A 26,307-nucleotide genomic window follows, 5' to 3' on the forward strand; every position below is an offset into this window, starting at 1 on the left:
GAAATTGTTCATCGCCATAGATTCAAGATTCAAGATTACTTTATTGGTCCCTAAGGAATTTTGTCTTGGACAAAAGGCTGCCACATAAAAACATACAATTATAGTACAATAACAAACACAAAAACAATACAGACACTACTACTCAATTCACACTGCCTTACATCCTGAATTTAGAAGATTCACTGATAAAGGAATGAAACTTACGCTCCACGGCTAACCTGCTCCAGGGCAGGTTTTGTTCTGGGTAAGAGATCTCAAACCAAAATTGGACCAATCAGATGTGAGCAAGGTGACACTGACACATCCAATGCAATTAAGTCACTCCCCCAGTTTCTCTTCCTCCAAATTAAAGGTCACTATATAGTAATAATAATAATAATAATAATAATAATAATAAAGATGAAATTGTCTGGCTTTATTGATAATGCTAATTATTTTATTTTTATATTATTTATATAATTATTATATTATACACAAGCAATTTTAGTTTAACAGTTAATATTAAGCATTTAGTTTAAATGAAAATTAATATATACAGATCATATGTAATATAAATAAGCTGTAGAATCAATAGATAACTCTTTAAAAATGACTACATGTGACCTTAGGTGTTTGAGTCTCTGTCACTATATATTAGCAACTATATAAACTAACTTCACAAATTTCACTTGCACTGACAGAGTGTTACGCCTAGAGGGCGTATGTGTTTTGTTTTCTCTCTGTGTGTTTCTGTTGCAGGAGTCTGCCCTCTATTGGTTCATCCGTTTGCAGTTGTTCCAGCCAATTGCTGCCTGCCTTGTGTGATTAGCCAATCACACACAGAGACTTGAGATTACCAAAGCCTATAAAAACCCAAGATTGCAGATACATAAAAGAAGATCCTTTTGTACTGCTTGTGTTCTTTGTTGTAAAGCTTTTCAGTTTCTTTTTTTTTTTTTGCGCTTTATTTTTGAACTGGGAACAGGTTAGGGGTCCTACACGTTGCAACACGTAGACCTCAGCTCTGTCTAGTAATATCAGGCAAGGAGTGATTGCCACCAACTGTAAGTTTTGTTTTCGTTAGAGTAGGCAGATTTATTTTGTTTTGTTTTCAGTAAGATGTTCTGTCTTTACTTAATTGGCTTTTTGGTTTTCCTTGTTTCTTTTTGTTGACAACACTCTTGCTACCTCATCACCCTTTTGTGCTTTTTTTTTTTTTTTTTTTTTTTTTTTTTTTAACATAGAGCAAGATAATTTCTTTCATTTGTCCTCAAGGACAATAATTTTCTTTAGTGTAAGTGCGTTTAAATTCTTCAATCTCTTAACCTTCAGCAAAAGAGTTTTGAATCGCGCTGGCTCTCCCAAGTGAATCACTGTTTCTCTCTGTTGCAAGGCTGTTCGCCACTGATGTCACGCATTCATGTGCACGCGCTCCACAAACTCCGGATCAAAGCCTGAGTTGACAGAAATTTGATGATCAGTATCCCAGCTAACAAAATTTTGTTATAAGAACGTTCTCTAAATATTCAGTGTTGGTTCTGGGAACCAACTTGGTTCCTCTAACGTTCTTTCAACTTATTTTTGATCTAAAATTCAACATTCTAGGAACGTTGATTTGCAACATTACATGAAAATGTCCAGTTTCCTTAATGTTAGTAGAATGTTATTTAAAGGTTAGTATGATGTTCCTGAAACACTTTCAATCATTCAAACACCTGCACTGAATATTTGGAGAACGTTCTTATAAAAAAATTCTGTTAGCTGGGATCATGGTACCAACAAAGCTGGATTGGAGTGGTTTGTTTTTGTGAACTTGAAAGTAATCCTAGTTTGTTCAACTACCATCATGGTACAGGACCCCGTTCTGCTTCATCCTGATTGTGTTCCTCATGTAGTTAAGCCTTGTGTTTCCTCCGTTCATTTGTTCTGTCTCGTCTATGATATTAGTGGTGTTATGTTGCTCTCCTGAGTTTCAGTTTGTAGATGTAATATATATTGCTTGCTGAGCAAAGGTACATCCAAAAGACTTTTCGTTTTCGACGTCTTTGTCACATGTTGAAAAGACATCCCCTGAAGAGCCTGCATGAAAGCTTTTATTACATCATGTTATATCATCTTCCCATCTGATATTGACATCCATGTGGCATCTGTACAAGGTTAAAAACTAGTTCAAAAGTGGTCATTGTGGATGTATTTTCAACATCTTAAAAGGTCTCATTTATATTTTGTTCATTCAACAATGAACAAATAACAACAAGAATGAATACATCTGGTAGTCGTGGCGGTACCTGCCAGCCATGCGGCTGTCTCAAGACGGGCAATCAGCGCAAGCTCCTCAATCTTTACTAAGTGAATGGCATTCACAGGCTTCCTCTTTGTCAGAGTTCCTCGGCCAATCACGCGTCATATCTTCATCTTTGCTGCGTAAATGCCGTTCTCTGGCTTCATCATTGAGAGGATTCCTTGGCCAGTCACGTGTCGGATCTTCAACTTACATTTGCCGTGGAGGTGGGCTCTTTACCCTGCCGAAGTACTAATACATATGTATTTTTTCTCGTATTTTTATGATCCATTAAAGGCACACTATGTAAGTTTTTGCTGCTAGAGTTTGCATTTTGAAAAATAACAAAGGCAAAGCTTGGTGATGTTATGAAGGAGAGTGGAACGTTGCACTCTCAAAAAGGATGTTAAAAACAACTCAACCTGTGTTATTTCTTAACACACCTGCGTGCCTAGTTAAGGACAACACATTTTGTGTAACTCATCCAGTGTGTTATTCTTAACACAGACAGTGTTAAAATATTTAACACACTAATGTGTCATAAATAACACAGGTTTGTGTCAGAAGTGCTTTAACCAATTTAACAAAATAAATGCAATACAAAGCATTAAATATGTATTTATTAACTTGACTGGTACATTAACATTAAGTCAATATTCATAAATACTATTCATGAAGGCCTAACCATCAGACATTTCTGCATTGTGTCTCCTATAGAGAAAATACCAGAAAGGATGAGAGGTCGCTATGTAAACGCACCTTGACCGTCTGAAAATTTCACAAACAACAACAAAAAAGGGAGATGTTTTTATAGTTTCTAATGACAAATAAATCCAAATACCTAGGTGTTTGGTTCAACCTCTTTGAGGAGTTCTGACCAATCAGGTATTGTCTTTGTTTCAAAGGTGGCTTTTCTCCTCCCTGATCACAAACTAAGTGTTATCTCATGTTCTCCTAAATTCCCGCTCTCGGCAGAGAATAGAGAGAGTACAGTTTAGACATGATTTCTCTAAAAATAATCCATACATTTTACACAGATTTCATTCAAGCCAAGAGGTTTCCATTCACACCAGACAAGGCACACTTTCAATCAGCTGTTCAATAGTTATAACAATTACAAGAATTGTGAGTGTTCTAAGCATAACTGGTCACATGTAGAATGTGTATAAATGATATAGAATTATGCTGTTGAATGATGTTTGATAAGTCCATTTAGAATTGTTTTGGAACTGTTTGATGCTGTTTATTTGTAAAAACAGTCTCTGTGTGGATTTCTGTGGATTTTCAAGTCAGAGTCTCTAAGAGGTCACTCAAAAGAAACATGCCTGCAAAGTCTCAGGAGATCAAAATGTGATGGTCGTAACCACTACAGCAATTACGGTAGTCCTGTTGAGTTGGGGGAGTATGGTACCTTCTGGTCCCATTTCCTCTTTATGAATGGAGTAGCGTTAGCTCAGGAGTGATGGCGGCGTGCACGCTGATAACGCCAAATAGATGGCTGTGATTTTCTTGGTTTGAGGTAAATCAAACTTTTATTGGTGATGTTTGATGCAATGGTTTTTAAACTTGTGATATTTTGTATAATCATGTATCAAAATATTTTGTGCAGATGGTAATGATGGTTTGTGCATGGGCTGGAAAACCGTTGTAGTAAGCTGTTGCCAGGTACAATAATGCCAGATAGATGGCTGCAATCTTTCTTTTTTTCTTTGAGGTAAATCAAATTTTCATTGGATATGTTTGATGTAATGTTTTGTATCAAAATATTTTGTGCAGATAGTAATGATGGTTTGTGTCTGGGTTGGACAACAGTTGTTGTAAGCTGTTGCCAGGTATGTTTTTTTATTTATGTATGTTATTTGATGAATGTTGGGTTTTTAAATTTTTGTTTTTTTGAATATTGTAGCACAGTAATATATGGTGTTTTTCTGGCTCTGTTTTAGGTGCTGGCCTATGTCACTGTTTTGAATTTTTTAATTTGGAGTTAAAGTAGTGCATATTTATATGTGATATACTGGGAGGTGTTGGACCCTTCCGGTATCAACTTGCTACCACCTAAGCCTATGTATGTGATGGTTTTAGAGTTTTCTTTTCTGTTGAGTTGTTAATAAATGAGGATTAAAAAGACAATTGAATCTTAATGTGTATCACAGATAGGCTTTACAAAAAGACTCTGGCGTTATCTTCTTGCAGCTCGAGTTGCATTGTCTTTTCGACCATTTGGTTTCTACAAATGGCTTAAGTTTGGCACCTCTCTCCTCAGCCAGGAAGCACGCATGGCCATAAAAGTACTTAGCAGGGGGGGTGTTTCGTAGACGGACTGGAGCCGAAAATGAGTTTCTCTGAGCTTGGGTCCTGCAATGTGGATTTGGGCATCTGGAATTATGTTTGAAAGAATCATGTGAAAGAATCATCTGAAAGATTCATTTGTCTGGTTTGTCCTCAATTCTTACATCAGAGAGATACAGACTCTTCATCATCTGCTTCTTCGTCGGTCAGGTGAGTGTTGAAGAATCCTGGAGTGTCGATGATGGAGATGTTTCTGTCTTCTACTCTTCCTCTCTGTTTCTCACTCTCTCTGGTTCTGCTCTCTTTAAACGCCTCTCGACCCAGTATTACATTTCCTGTTGAACTCTTTCCAGCTTCACTTTATCCAATCACCACAATCCTCAGATCCTGTACAGCAGATGCTTCATCAGACTCTGGGAATAAAACAGAAATAATCATCAGAGGAAGGATGTGGACTAAAGTCTGCTAGTTACAATAGTTTACAGTAAATGTTTAAGGTGTCATAAGGTAGTGTATCAGATAAATGTCAATGTTTGGATCATGAAAAGTGTTACATAATGAAACATAGCAGGTGATTGTTGAATAATAGGAGGAATTAGGGACAGGTCCATAAATTAGTGGAAAAACTGTGTAAAATGTATCTAAATGTTTAAAAATTCCATAACATTTTTTTTCCCCCCAAAATAGATCAAACCTTAACCCTACCCCTAAATGTACCTGTCACTGGGGTTTTGAGATTGTGTTGGAGAAAATGTACTTCCACAGCTGATCACAAAGTCAACTTTGGGCAAAAGTGCCACCTTCTCTTAAAGAGACAGTGTCTTAAAGACCAATCCACAAACATTATTACATTAGTAATTAAAGTATGAGATTAACAAAGGAAAATGCACTATGATTGTATATTATTAAATTGACAGTACATCATGGCCCATGTACAGTGTTATCAGATAAAGGAAAATACATTTCAAAGATGAAGTTAATTTTTTGATTAAAAAAAAAAAAAAATACAAAGCACTTTTTTTTCCATTGCAACAATATACAAATAAATCATTCACAATAATACAAGAAAAAAAAATATACAAGGTATATTAAATAAATTGGCTTGTGTAAACAATAAGACTGAGGAAAAATTGATGTCTCAAGTCAGAGATTTCCTTATAAGACTTCACTTCAACAATTTGACTCCATCACATCTAAATGATTGCATCTGCTCGTAATAAAATTGTTGACGTGAAGTCTTATAAGAAAATCTCTGACTTAAGACATCAGTTTTTCCTCAGTCATTGAAAGTGCACATAAACGCGCAAACCTATAGACTAAACATGTAAATGAATGGCAAGAATGCATTAAAGGTCTTCGGTTTTCAGTTAAAATGGTGTCATTTAAGCGACCCCTAAGTTAATAATTAACTGTTTTTACAACGGAAGTGATTCAATCAAAAACCTACTTTAGCTTGATAATATTTTCTTAGAGCTGCTATAAAGCCAAAACAATCTCTGTCAATTAATTTCCCTATTATCACTGTGAAGCTGCTTTGAAACAGTCTGTATTGTGAAAAGCGCTATATAAATGAAGATGACTTGACCTTGAATAAAAACAATAACAGATCACATACTTGATAACCTGACAGCACACAGATTCTCATGTTGTCAGTGTGTGAATTAATGGTCTATTGTATTTACTATAGGCTATTAGTGCAAATATACACACATCTTTGATACATGTACTGTACACTTGTTAGATATATAATTATAGATGATGTTTTATTGTTTATATGAACATACATATGTAACGGAGGCCAGCTAGTAGTCGCTGTGCATGTAAACCTCACTCCTCTGATCTCAAGAGATGCTCTAGCGACTGACGCTAGGGGTTGCAGCCTTTAGCCTCCTTGTTAGAGCGTCCGACGCCCACGCCGGAGACCCAGATTCAAGGCCCGCGCAGAGCGGGGTGAGTAGGACCTGAGTAAGGGGTTACATTGGTGCCGTGACCCGGATGGGAGCGAGGTTTACGGTGGTGAGTGTAACATTGGCCAGCTAGTAGTCGCTGTGTGTGTAAACCTCACTCCTCTGATCTCAAGAGATGCTCTAGCGACTGACGCTAGGGGTTGCAGCCTTTAACCTCCTTGTTAGAGCGTCCCACTCCCACGCCAGAGACCCGGGTTTGAGGCCCGCGCAGAGCGGGTCGAGTAGGACCTGGGTAGAGGGGTTACACATATACACATTATATCATACACTTTAACAATGTGTAAAATACATGATCAACTACAGTCAAAGAGGTTTTGTTTTCTATGCTTTGCCTCTAAAAACAAAATGATTATAAGTTGGTTAAAGTACAACATTCATTCGGACATACCTGTATGTGCTGGGTTCATTTCTCTGTGTTTGGTTGATTCCTGTAGTTTCTCAGCAGCTCAATCCAGTGAAAGGATGAAGGTGTTTGAGCTCAACCATTGGTGACCGTGAAATTCCCTCTATTGTCATGAACAAATGACACTAATGCTAGTGTGTGATCAAAAGGCTTTCTGACACATGCTTTTATAAATGAAAACATATTTCATGGCAGTGTAATTTGCCTGGATGTGGGATTCAAATTAATTACATCAATTACAACAAAGTAGCTAAACTGACTTTTTTTTTTTTTTTTTTGTACAGGACAACAAGAAAAATTGAAAACTTCACATTTTGACCCTGGAGTTAATCTCATAACTCTTTAGTAAAAGTTCACATCCCTGATCTCTAATTTCATTCGCTTCACAACCACATTGAGCTGCAACACTGGATTCTTCTTCAGTGTGTTTCTGTGCTCCACCCTTCAGCACACGTTAAACCTGTTCAACAAACATGACAAATACATCTGAAATGTTATTTCAGTGCATTTGGAAATTTGCCCTGTAGTCATTCCATTGTGTAGTTTTAAAGCTGCAGTGCACCTGTTGAGCTCCTACTGAACAAATCAATGAACAGAGAGTGACAATCATCACTGAAGAGGCACTAAAGAAAATTAAAAACTATGATAAATTAATAATTAATAAATAATAATAATAATAAATGCATAAAAATTGTTCAAGCATTTAGTAACATTGTTTGGCTGGTAAACTGCAGGGAAAGTTGTGTTGGGATGTTTGCTAACAGTAGGTATTTCAAACTTTTTTTTTTTTTTTTTTTTTTACCTCTAAGCGAAGAACAAAAAAAGCTAGCTGTGAGTATACAGTAACTGGGCCTTTATGGGTTTGGAACAACATGAGGGTGAGCAAAAATTTAAAGGTATAGTTCACCCAAAAATGAAAATTACCCCATGATTTACTCATCCTCAAGCCATCCAAGGTGTATATGACTATCTTCTTTCTGACGAATACGATCAGAGTTATATTAAATAATGTCCTGGCTCTTCCAAGCTTCATAATAATAATAATAATAATACATTTTATTTAAGGCGCCTTTCAAATCACTCAAGGTCACCATACATCAAGAAGAAATAGCAACAATTATAATATTAAAATAATAAATAATAAACCATAAATTGGGAAAAGCAACAATTACAAACATGGCAGCTATAAAAATAACCAAAAAAAAAAAAAAAAAAAAAGTGCTAGATTTGAGTTCACACAGGATAAGCTATTCTGAATAAATGAGTTTTAGGTTTAATTTTAAATTGAGATAAGTCTGAATCAACAAAGTTGACTGGGCGAGAATTCCAAAGGCGAGGACAAGCACGGTTAAAGGCCCTATGGCCCATGGTGGTTAGACAAGCAGAAGGTGTATGAAGGTGACCCAATGAAGAGGAGCGGAGAGTTCGAGAAATGTAGAGCCGGAAGAGATCTGAAAGGTAAGGTGGAGAGAGGTTATGAAGAGATTGTAAGTGAGGAGAAGAATTTTAAATTCAATCTGGAATTTGATAGGAAGCCAATGAAGCTGTTGAAGTGATGGGGTAATATGTTGTACAGATGGAGTCCGGGTTATGATACGAGCAGCAGAATTCTGAATCAGCTGGAGTTTATGAAGAGATTTGTGTGATAAACCAAATAAAAGAGAATACAGTAGTCAATGTGAGAGGTGACAAGCGAATGAACAAGAATAGCAGAACTACGCGGAGTGAGAAATGGACGGAGGCGAGCAATATTACAGAGATGAAAATAACAAGACCTGGTTATATTATTAATGTGAGCTTCAAATGAAAGGGTGCTGTCAAAGATGACCCCCAAGTTCCTAACCTGGCGGGAATGAAAATTGGAAGAACCATCAATGGATAAAGAAAAACTGCAGGACCTAGAGAGAATAGAATTAGTGCCAGTAAGGAGTACTTCAGTCTTACTGCCATTAAGTTTGAGAAAGTTGGCAGAAAACCAAACTTTTATTTATATTTTAAGAATGGTTTGTAGATACATAAAGCTGTGTATCAATTATCAAATTTCCGATAGCACGTGAAGGCAGCGTTAGTCCTTATTCCACATGCGGGAAAGTAGAGCACTGCATCAGACATAGCAGATTTTAGAGGAGAAAATCTAATTTTGATGTAAAAAAAAATAACTTTTTTTTACTTCATACTGAATCACCAACTCATTTAGAGCCCAATCTCTGAGTTAGATTTACATTATTGATTACAGCAGCACTGTGATTCTACAGCAGATCAGCTTTTTCAGTATAATCCAAATAATTATTTTCTCTTTGCTTGTCTGGCTGTTATAACTCAGTTACAGCAGCCCAAACAAAATTAAAAAGTCAAGGGTCAAGAGTTCAACTAAAGCAAACCCTGATCTCCATGATGGTGACTTAAAAAATTGATTTTTTTTTCTCCTTTGGTGTTTCTGCTTGTTATCATCAGGTATCTTCAATAATGGTCAATCATCACTCAATTAATCACTTAATTATCTCATTAACTTTAACACTGCTTCAGTGGGTGGAATAAAAATATGGCAGGACTTTTACTTTCTGACCCCTGGACTTTACACCTCTGCCTGCATCCCAAGGATTTTTCAATTTTGACAGTTTGTTGTGTGTATTTCTGCATTCCAGTAGTCAAGTCACCTTTATTTATAAACCGCTTTTTACAATACAGATTGTTTTAAAGCAGCTTTACAGTGATAACAGGAAACTAATGCAACAAAGTTTGTTTCAGCTGTACAGAAGCTGTAGAAGAAAATAGTGTCATTGTCCAGCTTAAGTAAGTTCAGTGTTGATTCATTTCCGTTGTAAAAATCATTAGTTATTAATTAAGTTAATTTATCAATACAGCAGCTCTGGAGAAAACAGTGATTATTACTATATTATAATTTCTACAAAAAAAATCTACAAAAATATTAAATGATTACTTCATTAAACTTGGTTTTAATTTAAGTTCTAAATACACCATTTTAAAATACACAATTTTAAATGTTAGAAGGCTACACATACTCTATAATAAATTCTTTAAAAAAAAAAAAAAATTTTTGAGCTGCAAATATGTTTATATTCATTTGAAACTGTCCGGTGACATCCAATGACATGCAATTCATCTTAATTTCAGTGTTGAATTTGACACCACACGTACACCACCACATATATGATCTTTCAGTGAAGTTTCAAAATGGACTTGCTATAAAAAGCACACCATAAGATATATTTCATTTGGATCACTTATCCATTCGTGCTTGGACCCCGATGTAAAAACAAAGGTCCAAAATACTCATGTTTGAAAAACATGATAAAGATCATCAATTATGCCACTGATTTAGTAGTTAGGATGTAAAATGTCACCTATATCATTTTTATCAATGGGTATATTTTCTTGACAATAAATACACTCCAGCACCCACTGCTGCTGCTGCCAGAACTGCACCTCCTGCTGCTCCTATTATTGCTGCTTGTCCAGCAGTTAATGCAGCTGCTCCCATCTTAGCTGCTATTGCTGCTGCTGCTGCTACTACTGCTGCTACTATTCCTCCTATTACTCCTCCTCCTGCTCCTGCTACTGCTGCTCCAATAACACATTTTCTGTGAAGTAGTTCATCCTGAGCGTTCATATAGTCCTGCACAGTGTATCTCCAGTATCTGTTCTGCATCCGCAGTTTGTTGATGTATTTCAGAAGCTCAGAGACTTGAAATCGATCTTCTTTTTTGTTGTTAAAAACATGAAAACCTCCTGAACACTGATCAACAACTGACCGCAGTGTTTCACATTTATTCAGATATCTCTCCACTGTCCCATGTAACTGATCTCCATGAGTAAAGAGCACTAATGTGCATTTTAGGGCCTTTGATCCAAAATTATCCCGGATCCATTTCACAACTTTACTGTCATTCTTTGTGAAAGTCTCACCCAGTTTGATCACCAGCAGAAACACATCAACACTATGAAGTGTAAGCATCTTCTCTATTTGAGTTTGAGCATGTGTGATCTTCACTGATGTATCAGAGAGTCCTACAGTGTCGATCACATTGATTGTTTGTCCATCCACTTCTGTTTGTGCTGACTGACAGATTGTGGTCACAGCCTCAGGAGATAAATCATCTTCAAATGGATTTCTAGCTCTGCTCAGAATGGTGTTTCCTGACGCACTCTTTCCTGATCCAGTTGAGCCCAACAGCATAATATTCACATCTGACACTGTAAATAAGTTGAACAGACAGACAGATGGATCAAAGCAAAATCCCCAATGTTAAATGAACACTGCTCAGTGTTCCCAGTTAACAGAATTTTGTTATAAGAACGTTCTCTAAATATAAAGTGTTGGTTCTGGGAACGTAAAAAACGTCCAGTTTTCTTGACGTTAAAGGGACGTTTTTATAAGGTATAATGTTCCTCAAACGTTCTTTCAACTTAATTTTGATCTAAAATTCAACATTCTAGGAACGTTGATTTGTAACATTCCAAGAACATGAAAATGTTCAGTTTCCTTAATGTTAGAAGAATGTTATTTAAAGGTTAGTTTGATGTTCCTGAAACATTCTTTCAATCATTCAAACACCTGCTGTGAACAAGCACTGAAAGAAAGAGAAATAAGAACACAAACTACAACTTTCTTCAGCCACAGCCTTAGATGAACATTAAATCTCTGAAGATCTGATTAAACAACTCCACAAAACATTACCAGCTTCACTTATTACTAACCAGACTGACTTTATTTCTGTCACACGTTTACATAAGTTCTTATTGAGAATTAACAGAGGTTTAGATGTTGATGTCTTATTGAAAATGTTTTGTTTGAGGTCACCATCATGGAGATCAGCGTTTGCTTTAGTTGAGCTCTTGACCCATGACTTTTGTTGAGTTGCTTCTTTATCATCAAATGCAGGTGTTTACAGAAAACATTTCTGCACTGATAAAGCAGATCAACATGTCTGTTTTAATAACAGACAAATGACTGCATTAAAGTAGTTTACATAACTGCTTTTTTGTAGTTTTGTTTATTTTTGGAATTGAAGTGTTATATGAGAAAAGTAATAAACTCAAATGATGTGATAAAAGCCATTTGTAACACTGAAGTGATTTGTGTAACATTGTCCAAAAATTCAGCTGCATAATTTATTCATGTCGCAATGCATGCTGGGAGCCATGAATGTGTTTTGTATGCTGGCATGAAGCATGTCACCATTGTTGTGTTTCATATGCCGAATGTTGATGTCTGTGCGTATATAAACGACACAAAACATGTTTTAAACAGAAAGTTAATAATGATATTGTTATTTATACACTCACATCAACATTAAGCATGCATGTGAAATGCAACAACGATGTTACAAATGTTCTTTTTCACATTGGTTGAGTTTTATATTTCTCAATAGCATTTTCTTAAATCAGCAATTACAGAAAAAAGTATTTTAAACCACTTGAATGCAGTTATTTGCCTGTTATTAAAACAGGCATGTTGATTTGCTTTATCAATGCAGAAATGTTTTCTGAAAACACCTGCAATTGCTGATAAAGAAGGAACTAAACAAAAGTCCCGGGCTAAGAGCTCAACTAATGCGAACACTGATCCCCATGATGGTGACCTCAAACGAAACATTTTCAATAAGACATCAACATCTAAACCTCTGTTAATTCTCAATAAGAGCTTCTGTAGACGTGTGACAGAAATAAAGTCAGTCTGGTTAGTAATAAGTGAAGCTGGTAATGCTGTTTGTCGAGTTGTTTAATCAGATCTTCAGAGATTTAATGTCTTTTACCTTCAGTTCATCTAAGACTGTGGCTGAAGAAAGTTGTAGTTTGTGTTCTTATTTCTCTTTCTTTCAGGTGTTTGAATGATTGAAAGAATGTTTCAGGAACATCATACTAACCTTTAAATAACATTCTACTAACATTAAGGAAACTGAACATTTTTATTTTCTTGGAATGTTGCAAATCAATATTCTTAGAATGTTGAATTTTAAATCAAAATTAAGTTGAAAGAACTGGACGTTTTTTTTTTTTTTTTTCATCCCCAGAACCAACACTGAATATTTAGAGAACGTTCTTATAACAAAATTCTGTTAGCTGGGTTTATATGAGTCCATTCTCAGGATCAAATCTTGAAAATGAGTTGTTTAAAAGAGAAAGTATTAAAAGAGAAAGTATTCTGAAATCAGATTAGATCACAAAATTCAGTCTTGGTTTTGATCTGGAGCAAACATTCAGATAGTTCAAAACTTTTTAGTAAGATTGGGTTCCCTCATCAATGCAGTTCACTTGCATTGCGTCAATCGTTAGCTGATGCTATGAGGAAACTCCTTTCTACCGAGAATGCTGGAGCCTACGGAGACCCTAATGGGACATGTTGGTGGAAAAAATATGGGATGGGAGGAAAAATATTTTACAAAGCTTTTGTGTGTGCTTCGGGGGCCACACTAAAGGGCAACCAGTCACAAAGCAGAGATTATCCCATATATCCCATATATATAGTGGATGCAATTACATTAGTTTATGCATCTGTGGGCTGTCAGTGCCCCATTGGGGTGAGAGCCCATTCCACCAGGGGTATGGCCTCCTCCTGGGCCTGATCCAGTAAGCAATCATTAGATTTAATCCCCATTGGCAGCGCGATTTATTGTAATACTTTTTCTTCTCAGTTGGTCAGAACAAAGATGGCAGATTTGTTACTTACTGGTTCAGATGACATTTTCCGGTTAAATTCTTATTTTGGTCATACTTCCAAGACCACAGTCTGTGATTCCGAAGCATCCACCAGTGTGGTGACTGACAGCCACACATTCTCCTCAAAACATTGAGGAGCCGTGTCGATGCACAACCCATGTAAAGATAATAATTCTGCAAATAACTGCAATTACAGGTTTCAAACAGAGATGGCGACAAAGAGGCAAAACTTACGGCCTGCAGCTTTAATCTCATAACAGTATTTGCACAGTTGTAATTGCAGTATGAATGCACTCAACTATAGATTATTAACAAGGTAAGAAAAAAATGCCCCTGGAAATTAATTTAAGGTGTCAAATATTGGTCCTAATTGGAAAATGTATTTCTTTTACTTCCCTATAGGTAATATTTCTTTAAAATATATAATAGGCTATAAGCAAAGTTATACATATGACATTCACTATAAAACCAACATAATTAATGCATCACACTTGTGAATTTATCTTGAACTATTTTGGCACAAAGTGAATTTACCATTTTTCTTATAATTGTTATAATAAATATTTGGAATTTTAATAATTATAAAATACAAACTATACTAAATTATATCATTATTATTACAGTGTAAATGTATAATTAAGAAAGTTCATAATTTCTGATGAATATGCTGTTCTTTGTATCACACAGCACAGACCCTAAAATTAATTTATTATTATATGGTGATGTCACAAATACTCTCCATATTTAATTAACAGAGTCATGACGTAGCTTTATTCTAATCCTGATATAAAATTTAATTGAAATGTAGCCTAAGTTAATAAAGTTTGACTGGCTCCAGTCTAAAATGACGATTTGGAATTATGAATTAGCAATGGAGACATGGGGCCATATTCACAAAGCATCTTAAGGCTAAAAGTAGCTCCTAACTTGCCGATTTAGGAGAAACTCTTAAAAATAATGGGCGTGTCAGTCCTAATTTTAGGACTCCTAAATTCTTGCTCTAAGAGTTTTTCACAAAGCTTTTTAGCTCTAAAACTAGCTCTTAAATCTGTGAAATGTTAGGAGAAGTCAAGTGGACTCCTAAGTCACTAAGACAAAATCACAAACAATCCTAAAATGGCCGTTGCCTACAATCTGCCTCTGCAGTCCACCCAAAGACACTGTACACCATTGAGGCAATAGTAATAGAGCCTTAGGTGCTGAACCTATATATATATATATATATATATATATATATATATATATATATGTATGTATGCCTCCTCTCGAGCTGATTAGATAGACCATTTGAACATGCTCCTCACGAACTTTGTCGCATAAATTCTGAAGATTTAGCCTACAGTGTTAAAAATTTTAGTGTGAAATTACAGTATATTCCAGGTTAATAATTGCATTACTTTTACAGTAATTTCACAGTACTTCTCTTGTATCTAACTGCACTCTCAGAAAGTTTATTGTAAAATCTACAGTACTTTACTGGCAATTTTAGTCAAGTTTTGTGAACGCTCCATCTACAAGTTATGAATTTGAAATGAAATATTGATAAATATTCATGCTAAAATAACATTAAAATAATATCATCATATAGTTTTACTAACTTAAAATCAGTCAAACATTCCAGCTTGTAATTGTTTTAACATTATTATTATTATTATTATTATTATTATTATTATTATTTAATCACATTTCTAACTTGGCTAGATCAGAAATTTGAATATGAATATACAAGGTCCAAGATCCCAAGCTAATGGAACACTAATCACAATTACAATGTCTTCAAAACAATTACAGTGGTAAAGAATACATTTATAACAGTGGTATCATCCTTAAAGATAACTTTATCATGTGAATTCACATGTAAATTACGGTAATTTTTAAGAAAATGCCCATGCATGCATTGATTTCACAGCACATTTTTTGACTAGTAATTTATTGTAAAATAATACTCTTTAATCCCGTATTTTCCTGGCATCATAAAATCTTTATTTGAATATGGTAACATTTTTATTTTAAAACCTTTATTTGAATATGGCAACATGATGCGTCATTCTATAATATTTCTATGATTGAAAGAGACCCCTCCCGCATCAGCCAATCACTGTGGGCATAGTTAGTAAGCGTTTTGACATCATCCATAGCAACAAGATCAACCCCGCCCTTTCTCTTAGCTTAAGACTTCTGTCTATTCCTTAGTAAAAGTTGGTCTCAGCAACTTTGTGAATAGGTTTTAAGAGAAAACTCTTAACTAACTTCTACTGCCATTACTCTTAGGGCCTCACTTATAAAGCGTGCGTACGCACAGATTTGATCGAATAAATCCGGCCAATGCTCATATTTATACAAAACAGTCTTTGACGTGGGAAAGTGCTTAGCGCCGCGTCAGGGTCTGAGCAGACGTACGCCCTTTTCCTTGTTAGTGTACTGCAGGTTTTTGGAAATCTAAGCTATTCTTGCAGCTCGCCATTCTAAATTAAAGCGTCTGGACGATGACTGGTGATCTTTTATAAATGACATTCATTAGGTGTCGTTTACAAGGCAGAGAACTGAAACCATTCAGCTGCGCGCAAGTTCATTTTCGATTTACAGATCTCACATCTGAAAGAGAGGCGTACGCTCGTTTTCTGTGTGTACGTTCATTCTATGAATCACACGTACGCACATCTGAGAAATGATCGTATCATAGGACCGTTTCTACGCAACATTTTATAAATAAGACCCCTTGGCTTAGTGGTAAGATAAAATGTTTTGTGAATACGGCCCATGTGCTGTTTAAAGTTTAACTTTTTAAACATGACATTGATTTTATTAAAACAAATGACACGAGACACGAACGCAAATCCGTCAGTAAGAAACAGTAGAGAAACAGCGCAGTTGAACGTCCAGCACGGAAGTATTTCTACATACAAAATAGTTTTAAGGACGAAAACCTGAAAATGTCTTATAACGAAACCTGAAAGATGCCTTGAGGTAATGTGGCTGGGGTAAGCGGAATAATTTAGGTGATTGAGTTATTGATTAAGTTACTGAAACTAACGTAAGGCTTGTGTCATTATGGCCCGTCGGTATTTATTCCTTGCATAAAACACTCTAATTTTCGTTTTGGCATTTCATTTTAATCAAGGTATATAATAAATTTTAACTGACCTGACTGCCCACTTGCAAATGTTTTAGTATATATGCCTTCCATGCTCTTTCTTCTGCTGTAGCCTATATAAGCTTCTCTCTCCGTCTCTCCCGCTCAAGTCTGAGAAGGAAACAAACTTGTTTCAGGAGTGGACAATGACATAGTGGGCTGTGCTTATGCTTATGTAGGCTACTCCCACTTGGATTTTTCCTGTAAATAAAACTGTAGTTTTGAGTTAATTGTTAATGTGACAGGAGGGATTAAGTCTTTAAAAATCAGCTTTTGATCTCTATGGGATATTGCACCAAACTCGAAGGGCAGCTTTTATGCAGTGGACGACGATCAGTTCAACACTGATCAAGAGAGCCCGCTGTGCTCCAACAAACCTGACGTCATTGGAGCCAGTACCAAAGTTGTGAAGCTGTGAAAAATTCGGCACATTATTTCTATAATGTTCCGTAACGACCACCCATTCATGCAGACTCATGTTTAAAGAAACACTAAACATGCGTGATTTAAATATGAACCTGTCTGAAATGTTACTACCTGAAACAACAGTCTGATTATTTCATTACATGCACTGAAAAAATGTTGTCCTTCATCCAATTAAAAGCAAAAGGTTAATGGTTCACATCTATATTTTATAACTTGAGCCAATGAAGAATAAATAACTTGCCCTAAACAATATTTTCTGTCTATGAAAACTATTTTTGCCACAAAGTATTTTCTTGTTGAATAAAGTCAGTTAATCTAAATTCTACATTTGATTTAAACAAAAAGATATAGATTTAATCAAAAAAAAAAAAAAAAAAAAAAAAATCTCATTTAAGAAATAACATGTAGCCTATTAGAAATTATTTGTTTTCTCCAATCAAATAGATATAGATTTAATTAAACAATTATTTCTCATTTTTAAAAAATACAAGTTAATAGAAAATATTTGTTTTAAACAAACAAAAATATATGGATTTAATAAAACATGTTTCCCATTAAGGAACTTTACTTAATATTTAATCTTATCCAAAATCTACTCAAAAAAGACATCAATAATTTTTATTACATCAATATTTATTAACTTATTATACATTACTTCCACACATGTCAGATTTTTAACTTCTACACTGAAAAAAAGTTTTTCAAGCAGTACCTCATCCAAATAAAAAGTCTTTCAATTCAGTTTACAAATATTTGTTTTATTTTTCAAGTAAATTTTTTTTTTTTTTTTTTTTTTTTTTTCATTAAGAGCTCAACGATCCACGGTCTGGTGACTGATAGAGCTTTGTGTTTAATGCGCATGCGCTAGCCTGTGTTTAACCTTGAAATTGTACATTCGTCAAAACAAATGTCTGAGTTGAGCGCTTAATGAAAAATATTCATATTTAACAATGTTTTGACCGAAAAAAAATATATACTTGAAAAATAAAACAAATAACGGTTTAATTCAATCTATATTTGATTGGAGAACATTTCTAATAGCTACATATTTCTTAAATGAGAATGTTTGTTTTGATTAAATCTATATCTTTTTGTTTAGATCAAAAATACAATTGAAATGAATTGACTGTCTTTAACAAGAAAAATATACTTTGTGCTTTTATAAAAATAAAAATGTTTTATAAAATTGTTTTCATAGACAGAAAATATTGTTTAGGGCAAGTTATTTATTTTTCATTGGCTGAAGTTCTAAAATATACTGTAGATGTGAACCATTATTGTGAACCACTTTTTAAAATTGGATTGATGAAAACATTTTTTTTTTTTTTTTTTTTTCAGTGCAATTTAGTAATTGTGGTGCTTCTAATTAAGTGATAAAAATTTTGTACAAAATTGTACAAAATACACATAGGCCTAATGTTCCTGCTATCACTGTAACTTTGAAACGAACCGCATTGTAAAAAGTACTATATAAATATAGGTGGCTTGACTTGACACTCATCTTTGCCCCAATTAAATGTAAAACACTTTATGTTTTACTACCAAATTATATATTTAATTGAACTTATAATGGGATGTTTTCCTCAACATCTCGGGGCACTGAGCTCCTGAACATTATGCATGATGGGATACGCTTAGCCTCGAAAATCGCTCCAAAGCGGTATTCCAGATAGTGAGGGTTTAGTGCGCGTTAAGGGCACTGAGCATCTGCGTTTTTAAGACCTGGGACAGTCTTGCACACTTCTTGTTGCGTGCACATGCTCTTACGTGGCCAAACTGCAAGCGTGGGTATTTGGACTGGCCCACTGAATCTTCTGTACTAATGTTGCGTTCCAGACAAATCCAAATGAATTTGGATTTTCCCCACCTCCTTCTAGGAAATAACGTATGGAACGCCACTCAAAGTTGGACATTCGACATAAAAACATGATATTGTCATGGTGACATCAAGTGGTCAACATGTGAACGTGAAGTTGAGGACTGAAACTCCCTGAGGTCTGAAGTGAACATTTAGGGTTAGTTTTTTTTTACTGTTAGTTCACCCAAAAATGAAATTTATGTCATTAATTACTCACCCTCGTGTCGTTCTACACCTGTAAGACCTTCGTTCATCTTCAGAACACAAATTAAGATATTTTTGATGAAATCTGACAGTTTTTTTTTTTTTTAATCCTCAATAGAAAGCAACGAAATTACTACATTCAAGGTCCGTAAAAGTAGTAAAAATAACGATGTCTTTAATACCTTTCTGGACCTTGAATGACAGTAATTACATTGCCTTCTATCAGGGATTAAAAAAAAACAAACAAACAAAAAAAAAACAAAAAAAAAAACTTAGATTTCATCAAAAATATCTTGATTTGAGTTCCAAATATGAACAAAGGTCTTACAGGTGTGGAACGACATGAGGGTGAGTAATTAATGACAGAATTTTCATTTGTGGGTGAACTAACCCTTTAATTTGGGATATTACTAGGTCCAACCTCATCTGGAACACAGCATTAATACAATCACCAGACATGAAGAATAAACATTATGGGAAATGGAGTTCATAACACCACAACCTTAATAATTCTAGAGAGATGCGTTTACAGCAGGTTTAATGACAACCACTAGGACCTGTGAGAAGCAAGAAGCGGTGGTGTATGGAAGAACCATCTCAATAATAGACACACCAGCCATCATTTTAAATAGCTCCTTGTTTATGGCCCATCAACGGTGTGAAATCGAGAAAAGCTTAGAAATGTCCGCTCCTGGTCCTCATGTGTTTCTGCTGATGATCAACCTGTTGGAATTCACAGAGGAGAAGAACACAGTGAAATGGATTCAGGAGAACTTTGAAAAAGATGCTTTGAATCACACAATTGTTCTTTTCACTCGTGATGATTTGCTTGATTTGCTGATAGATGAACCTCTGAATGAGTATTTAAAAAAAAGCACTGATCTACAATCACTGATTGACAGCTGTGGTGGCAGATTTCACTCATTCAACAATAAGGCAGTCCAAAACCGCTTTCAGGTCATAGAACTGCTGGTGAAGATTGATGAAATGATGGAGAGAAATGGAGGGAAGCACTACACCAAACACAACATCTTTAAAAGAGCCCAGAGTAACAATCAGCCAAACACAACCCAAGATGATAGTTGTATAATACTATAAAACCCACAGACTTGTGAATAATGTCACAGCTAGCAAAAATATAATGAAAGTATATAAGATTGGTGCCACGCCCTGATTAGTCAGCTGACTCCTGGACGTTTATAAAAGCCTCTTTCATCACATCTTTCATTAGCCTTGTGCTCACTCTCTGTGCTTTCCTTGCCTGACTATAGGTTTCAGAGTGTGTTAGTAAGACTGTTGAGAGTGTTTATTTTTGGGTGTTCATTTGAGTGTTTAATTGAGAGAAAAGTTGTTTGTTTGTTTTCTGTGAACCGCCATATTTGTTAGCTCTTATAATTGTATATAAGTCTATATAGTATTTTAGAAGGTAGGGAGACTGACGGCACTTTTGTTTAAACTTTATTGTTTTTGATTATGGAGTTAAGGAAGTAATTTTCTTTTCTTTTCTTTTCTTTTCTTTTCTTTTCTTTTCTGGATTAGGGCAGTAAGAGATATATACAAATTAGTTATTTTTGTTTGTTATTTTGGCTCCATTGTCTCCTGAAGCTAAATCCCCAATTGTATTATAAATCTGTTATTTTCAATAAATATTTCACTTTTCCAAAAAAAAAAAAAAAAAAAAAACATCAATTCGAGGGATTTCTTTTTTTTTTTTTTGCTTGTTTTTTTTGTCATGCTACATCCTTTGATCTTGGCAGGGTGTAACATGAAATTGAAGGCTCATTGTAACAGTGATCCACTGGAGGCAAGTTTCTTAGAGGACCCAAGTGCAGTTTATTTAACTTAAGCAAATACAACATAAACAATGACAAGGCTTGGTTAAACTTGACTAGAAATAAACATGAGCATAATCAACCAACTGTGGTACATGGACAATAACTGACAATGACGCACGACAAACATGAGGGCTTAAATATACAAGGACTAATGAACAAACAAAGATCACCTTTGAACAATTAACCAATGAACCAATAGACAACCAAACACAAGAACAGGGGAGCACATGGCAGGATCACATGAGGATAAGAGAATCACATGACTTGAATATAAACAAGGGAGACACATGGCAAGTGAGCACTATAAACATGAAACAAAACCCAACACCCTCTGTGACACTTGTCCTATTTTTTTCTCAGACGAAATTGCAAATTGACGTTTTTCATCTGTAAAACAGGTCGATTTAATCATTATTCAACTTATTCTTTCCCTGGTGTTTTCACTTTGTGTCGGAGGAAGCATAGGTTTCGTGAAAAAATTTGAATTGGACAAAATTACGATTGCACCCTCACATGAACAATTTGATAAGTGCCGTAAAGACATTTTATCATTGATCGCAGATTTCTTTGATATTGTTGTATGACAAGTAATTCGATATGTCCTTGTGGGATTTGATGGGCTGTCACTTGGGCCCTGCATAGGCAACCCAAATGGGGCCAAGAAAAATGTGTCCATCGGCTCCACATGAGCCTCGTGTATGTTAGCCCACAGGGGCACATGATGGTCCACAGTGGACTCCTGGAATATTTTCTGTATGTTACCTAGCAGAGGTGTAAAGAGTAGCCTACCTAAAAAAGCATAAAGTACAGATACCTCACAGTGAAAATGACTTATTGGTGGATTGATTACAATCCACCAATTCCAATAAGACTTGAGTAAAAGTGTTAGAGTATCTTTATTTTAACAGTACTAAAGTGTTTTATTCATACTGAATTTAGGCTCAGTGATAGTCGTCACCTGCTGTAGAGGCAGAAGGTTTCAGCCCTTGAGGAGAGCCCCCTCCCTTTTTGTGTCTCAGTTCTGCAGTTCACTTTAGTAGGTCAATCATCTGATCACCTGCTTGCCTCTAATGGACGTCAGTGAATCACGTGACACAATAATCAATGATGTCCAGTAGGGGATGACAGAAAAAAAGAGGAAAAGAGTCTCTTCTTTCTAAATGCAAAAACAACTAACCTTCATAATAAGTGTGAAATAACCAGGTAAATAATCATGTTCCCTAAGTATCTCCAAATACATTTAAATTAACTTAAAAACATCATTATTTTTCATTAGTTATTTTTAGTTCAGTGCTGTTGCTCTCATGTTGAGGGAGGGACACTGATATTTCCGTAGATAGTCATTAATAAACAGTGTTAACCACAGAAAGTCCTTCACTGTGAAGCTAAAGTGCTTGAGTTAAAACAGTCAGTCATTTGGTTGCTGTTGATCTGATGAGCTTCAACACGGTAAGACAAACACATTCATACTTAAATAAAAACTGATGATTATTTCTATAGATGAAGCTCATATAACACATGATTCCTGACATGAGAAATATCTTCTGTACATCTAATGATCAGTTCATTTACACACACTGATGTTGAGCATTAATAATCTTCAGATGTTCAAAGATCTTACTAACACTAAGAGCTGTTTAGAGTGATGAACATACACTGTTTATGAGTATATGAGTGATGATTTATGATGTATTATAGATATATTTTATGCTGATGTTGGTCAGAATGGCTCCTTGTCTTCCTCTGATCTTTCTGCTCATGATTCACGGTGAGTCTCTGTTTCATTACATATTTTTAAATGTAATTTTATTTTCAAAGACCCCATAATGAGCAATAAATGAGCAGTTTTCTGTGCTATATTGATGTATTTCCTTTTGAAACAGGAAGTTTAGGTGAGGAGTGTCAATGGGCTTGTCCATTATATAAATATCCAATAGTTTTTCGTTATGTCAGTCTTGAACATGAATGACTAATTTTATACTGTCTAGTCAGTGTCAGGTGGTTTAGGGGAGGGACTTTGTCACTCATCAGGGCATTTGATTGGACAAACATCAGCGTATCACCAGATCATCAATATTTTTGGCTCATTTCCTCAGAAGACAGTGTGAAAAAAACAAACCATGTAAACTCTGCTTCACGTTGTGCCTAACAACACCACTAACCTTAGCTGTACTAAATTCACTGTAAACCACGACTTCACAGGGCTTATTGCTTTTTATAAAACGTTAGTCCTTAAAAAAAATCTATGTTTAAAAAAAATAAATAAATAACAGGTGTATGTTTGTAGAGTAATTTACATCGGCTTTGAACCCGGCTCAACCAATCAGAATCAAGGATTGGAACAACCTGTTTTATGACAACATGAATTCTGTGTTTCAGGGGTTTCTAGTGCTGATTGGGGTGTGAGTTACAATCATTCACACATCTGTGCACTAAAGAACTCATCAGTGATAATGAGCTGCACTTATAAATACCCTCCTGGATATCAGATCATGAGAGTGTTCTGGACCAAAGGTGCTGTAAAAGAGGGTGTAGAGCTTAAAGATCTGTCTAAGGACCCTGAATACAGTCAGAGGCTTCAGTATCTGGGAGATAAACAGCAGAACTGCACCATCAGACTGAGTCATGTGACACTGAAGGAATATCTCCGGACCGGAACGTTTGTCTGATGACCGTCAGTATGACAGTTACAGATGTGAAAATGATGTGAACTTCTAGTTACAACGAACACAACAGATATATTCACAATATATACAGCACAACACCGGTTAAGTGTGCCATATGCATCAAACGTTCAGCCAACGGTCCTTGGGTGTGACGACTGAGGCTGAGACTATTATCCTATTAGAATATTCAGCCTGTCTTTCCTTTGCTTGTCAGCTTTGTCTTTGTTTGGTCAGCAGATGTCCTCGGTGTGCAAAATCATTTCATAAATGAACTCTCACGTCACTAGTCTAATCATAATCAATGAATAAAGCAACGCAGCGCTAGCGCCGTCTACAGGAAGAACTTCAGATATATTACTCTAGTTTCACCCTAATGTTTCCTCATCTACATCTGCTGCATGTGAGCTTAAAGAGCTGGTACTTCAGGTCTGCGTGCGTCACTCAGCCAAACAAATATGATTTTTTAGATGAATGGGAATGCTAACGGATAGCTTGTAGATATTATATAGACATTCTTAAGATATTTACTTTACCTCCTTGAGATATTCACAGTTCATCAGCATCATCTATACGTCACCACTCGTCTGTCCATGGATGTGTTCTGAAATCGTTCCTCAGCCAGAGGAAGCAACTTCAGAAAATGGTGCTCCATCGTCTTTCAAGTGGACTACGGTGGGCCTGTCCAAACACCCACTCTTGAGGTCTTGGCTATTTGAGAGCGTTTGCATGTGACAGGAAGTGCACAAGACTGTCCCAGTTGTGAAAAACGTCAACACTCAGTGCCCTTTACAAACACTCAAACACCATCATGCTTCATGTTCATGTTCATGTCCCAAAATGTTGAGGAAAACATTCCACTCTAAGTTAATTTAGATATTGTAATCAAAATAAAACTGTGTAAACACTTTGCATTTGTACATCAGGTTATCAAAAGCTCTACACACACTTGCAATCTTCACACCTACTAGAACACTTGGGCCAAATACAGGAAATACGTCATGTAAGTAGACAAGTGATCAAGCGCAAAGACCGCAAGTGTGAGTATTTTAACAGGCCTAGGGTTTACTGCTTACTTCTGAGCACCTAAAGGGACACGAGATGAAAAATATACTGTATACAAGATGGGAGGAAAGTTATATGCCAATGCTTTTGCATTGTGAATAGTGAAAGGGTAAAGGGGACGATTTCGGAAATGTCCCGTCTCTCACAGCGGTCACACTGAAAGATGCTGCTCGTTCAAAGTTGGACAAGTTAAATACAAATATATGGATACAAAACTGTATCTATGACTATATTTACAGTTAGAGACAACAGAGAATCAGACACTATGAAGGTCACTATTAGAAAAATAAGATTAGAAGATCTCATAAGATTGATGTTTAGACATTCAGAGGAAGCATTTGTAATATTCTAGTACTTAATCAGGAAGTTCTTATTGTTTATATAAGAACTTGCTGTCCCCTACTACCTTTCCTTTCCTTATGTATAGAGAAAACGTGATCAAATTTATTTCAGTTCGCATAGATCCGTGGACACGACTAATTTTTCTGTATTATGCAGGCCAGACAAGTAATTTGGCAATATCAGTTTTTAAAAAAGACCAAGTGTCTACGCACATTCACATTCAAAAGACTAAACACGTAAATGAATGGCAAGAATGCATTAAAAGTCTTCGGTTTTCAGAAAGGTGTCATTTAAGTGGTTCCTGAGTTAATAGTTTATCAAATACCCAATCAAGCAATTATTTTCTTGGTTCTTTAGGAAGATGCAGATAAGATTGAAAACATTATAACATGAGCACCTCTGTGAACCGGTGTAGAGATTCTCTCAGTTTAACTTTTATTTTATGTGTTTAGTCTGATGTGTTCTCTGTGATGTTACTCTTTTGACATGATAAACTAAACCAGCACTAGGTGAAGTGTCATAGATAAGATCACATGTTAAAACATAAGGTGTTAACCACATGTGTTTCAGAGTGTGAGGATCCCAGTGCTGTTTCAACCTGGTCATTTTAGTGCTGGCAAAAAAGGTAAGAGCATCATTTACTAATCGTTCTTTAGATTCATTATCATCAACTAGCTTTCTATTAAATTAACTGTATTTTTTAATGGTGTGAATGATTCTGTTTTGAAAAATGTTCAAAGCAGCTGTTTGTGTTGTAATAGTGGGGTATGGAGTGTAGATTGGAATGAAAATTGAAAGTATTTTAGCATACGGTGAAAACATGAAGGGGTCTGAGCTGATATATACAGTATATTAAGATGTAACTCTGGCCTCGAAATCCACTTCCCTGCAGAGTTTAGCTCCAACCTTCATCAAATTCACCACCTATATCTTTCTAGTAGAGCTGTAGACCTCGATTAGCTTGTGTTTGATTAGATTTGGATTCTTTTTTTTTTTAGATGAAATGTTGTTTATTGATGTATTTAACACGATTTCTGAGCTCAGTGAGTAAATGCAGCTTTGGTTAAAATGCTTTATCATTTAGTGGTCTAACAGCATAAACCGGTGTTTAAAATTCTAGCTGGTCTTCAGCCGGAAAGACATTTATTTGAGGACAAACATGATGTAATTAATAGATTTTT

The 26,307-nt window shown here is 35.5% G+C and overlaps 3 protein-coding genes across 4 annotated transcripts in view; 2 read left to right on the forward strand and 1 right to left on the reverse strand.

Annotated features, from left to right (window-relative positions):
* LOC127515784 (B-cell receptor CD22-like) overlaps nt 1-26,307 on the forward strand; it is a 224,895-nt gene that overhangs the window by 14,572 nt on the left and 184,016 nt on the right. The window lies entirely within an intron of this gene.
* Nucleotides 1-26,307, forward strand: part of LOC127515940 (B-cell receptor CD22-like) — a 71,254-nt gene that overhangs the window by 10,598 nt on the left and 34,349 nt on the right. The window lies entirely within an intron of this gene.
* LOC127515860 (GTPase IMAP family member 9-like) lies at nt 9,559-16,889 on the reverse strand. 2 transcript variants are annotated; one of them, XM_051899998.1, is made up of 3 exons: nt 16,745-16,842; nt 13,611-13,784; nt 9,559-11,134 (listed from the first exon to the last, which is right to left on the reverse strand). In XM_051899998.1, coding segments are annotated over exons 2-3 (837 nt in total). In that variant the 5' UTR covers nt 13,612-13,784; nt 16,745-16,842; the 3' UTR covers nt 9,559-10,298. The 2 variants fall into 2 exon arrangements, with proteins under 2 accessions (XP_051755958.1, XP_051755950.1); XM_051899990.1 differs by lacking the exon at nt 13,611-13,784 and having other exon boundaries at nt 16,745-16,889.

This window comes from Ctenopharyngodon idella, chromosome 1, assembly GCF_019924925.1.
Source record: "Ctenopharyngodon idella isolate HZGC_01 chromosome 1, HZGC01, whole genome shotgun sequence".
Taxonomy (NCBI): Eukaryota; Metazoa; Chordata; class Actinopteri; order Cypriniformes; family Xenocyprididae; genus Ctenopharyngodon; species Ctenopharyngodon idella.

Coding starts and splice junctions, on each gene's coding strand:
- LOC127515860 (XM_051899990.1), bottom strand. CDS start 16,787: ATGGAAGGCATATATACTAAAACATTTGCAAGTGGGCAGTCAG. Junction 11,135..16,744: donor ATTTGCAAGTGGGCAGTCAG/GTCAGTTAAAAT, acceptor ACTTATTTACAG/TGTCAGATGTGAATATTATG.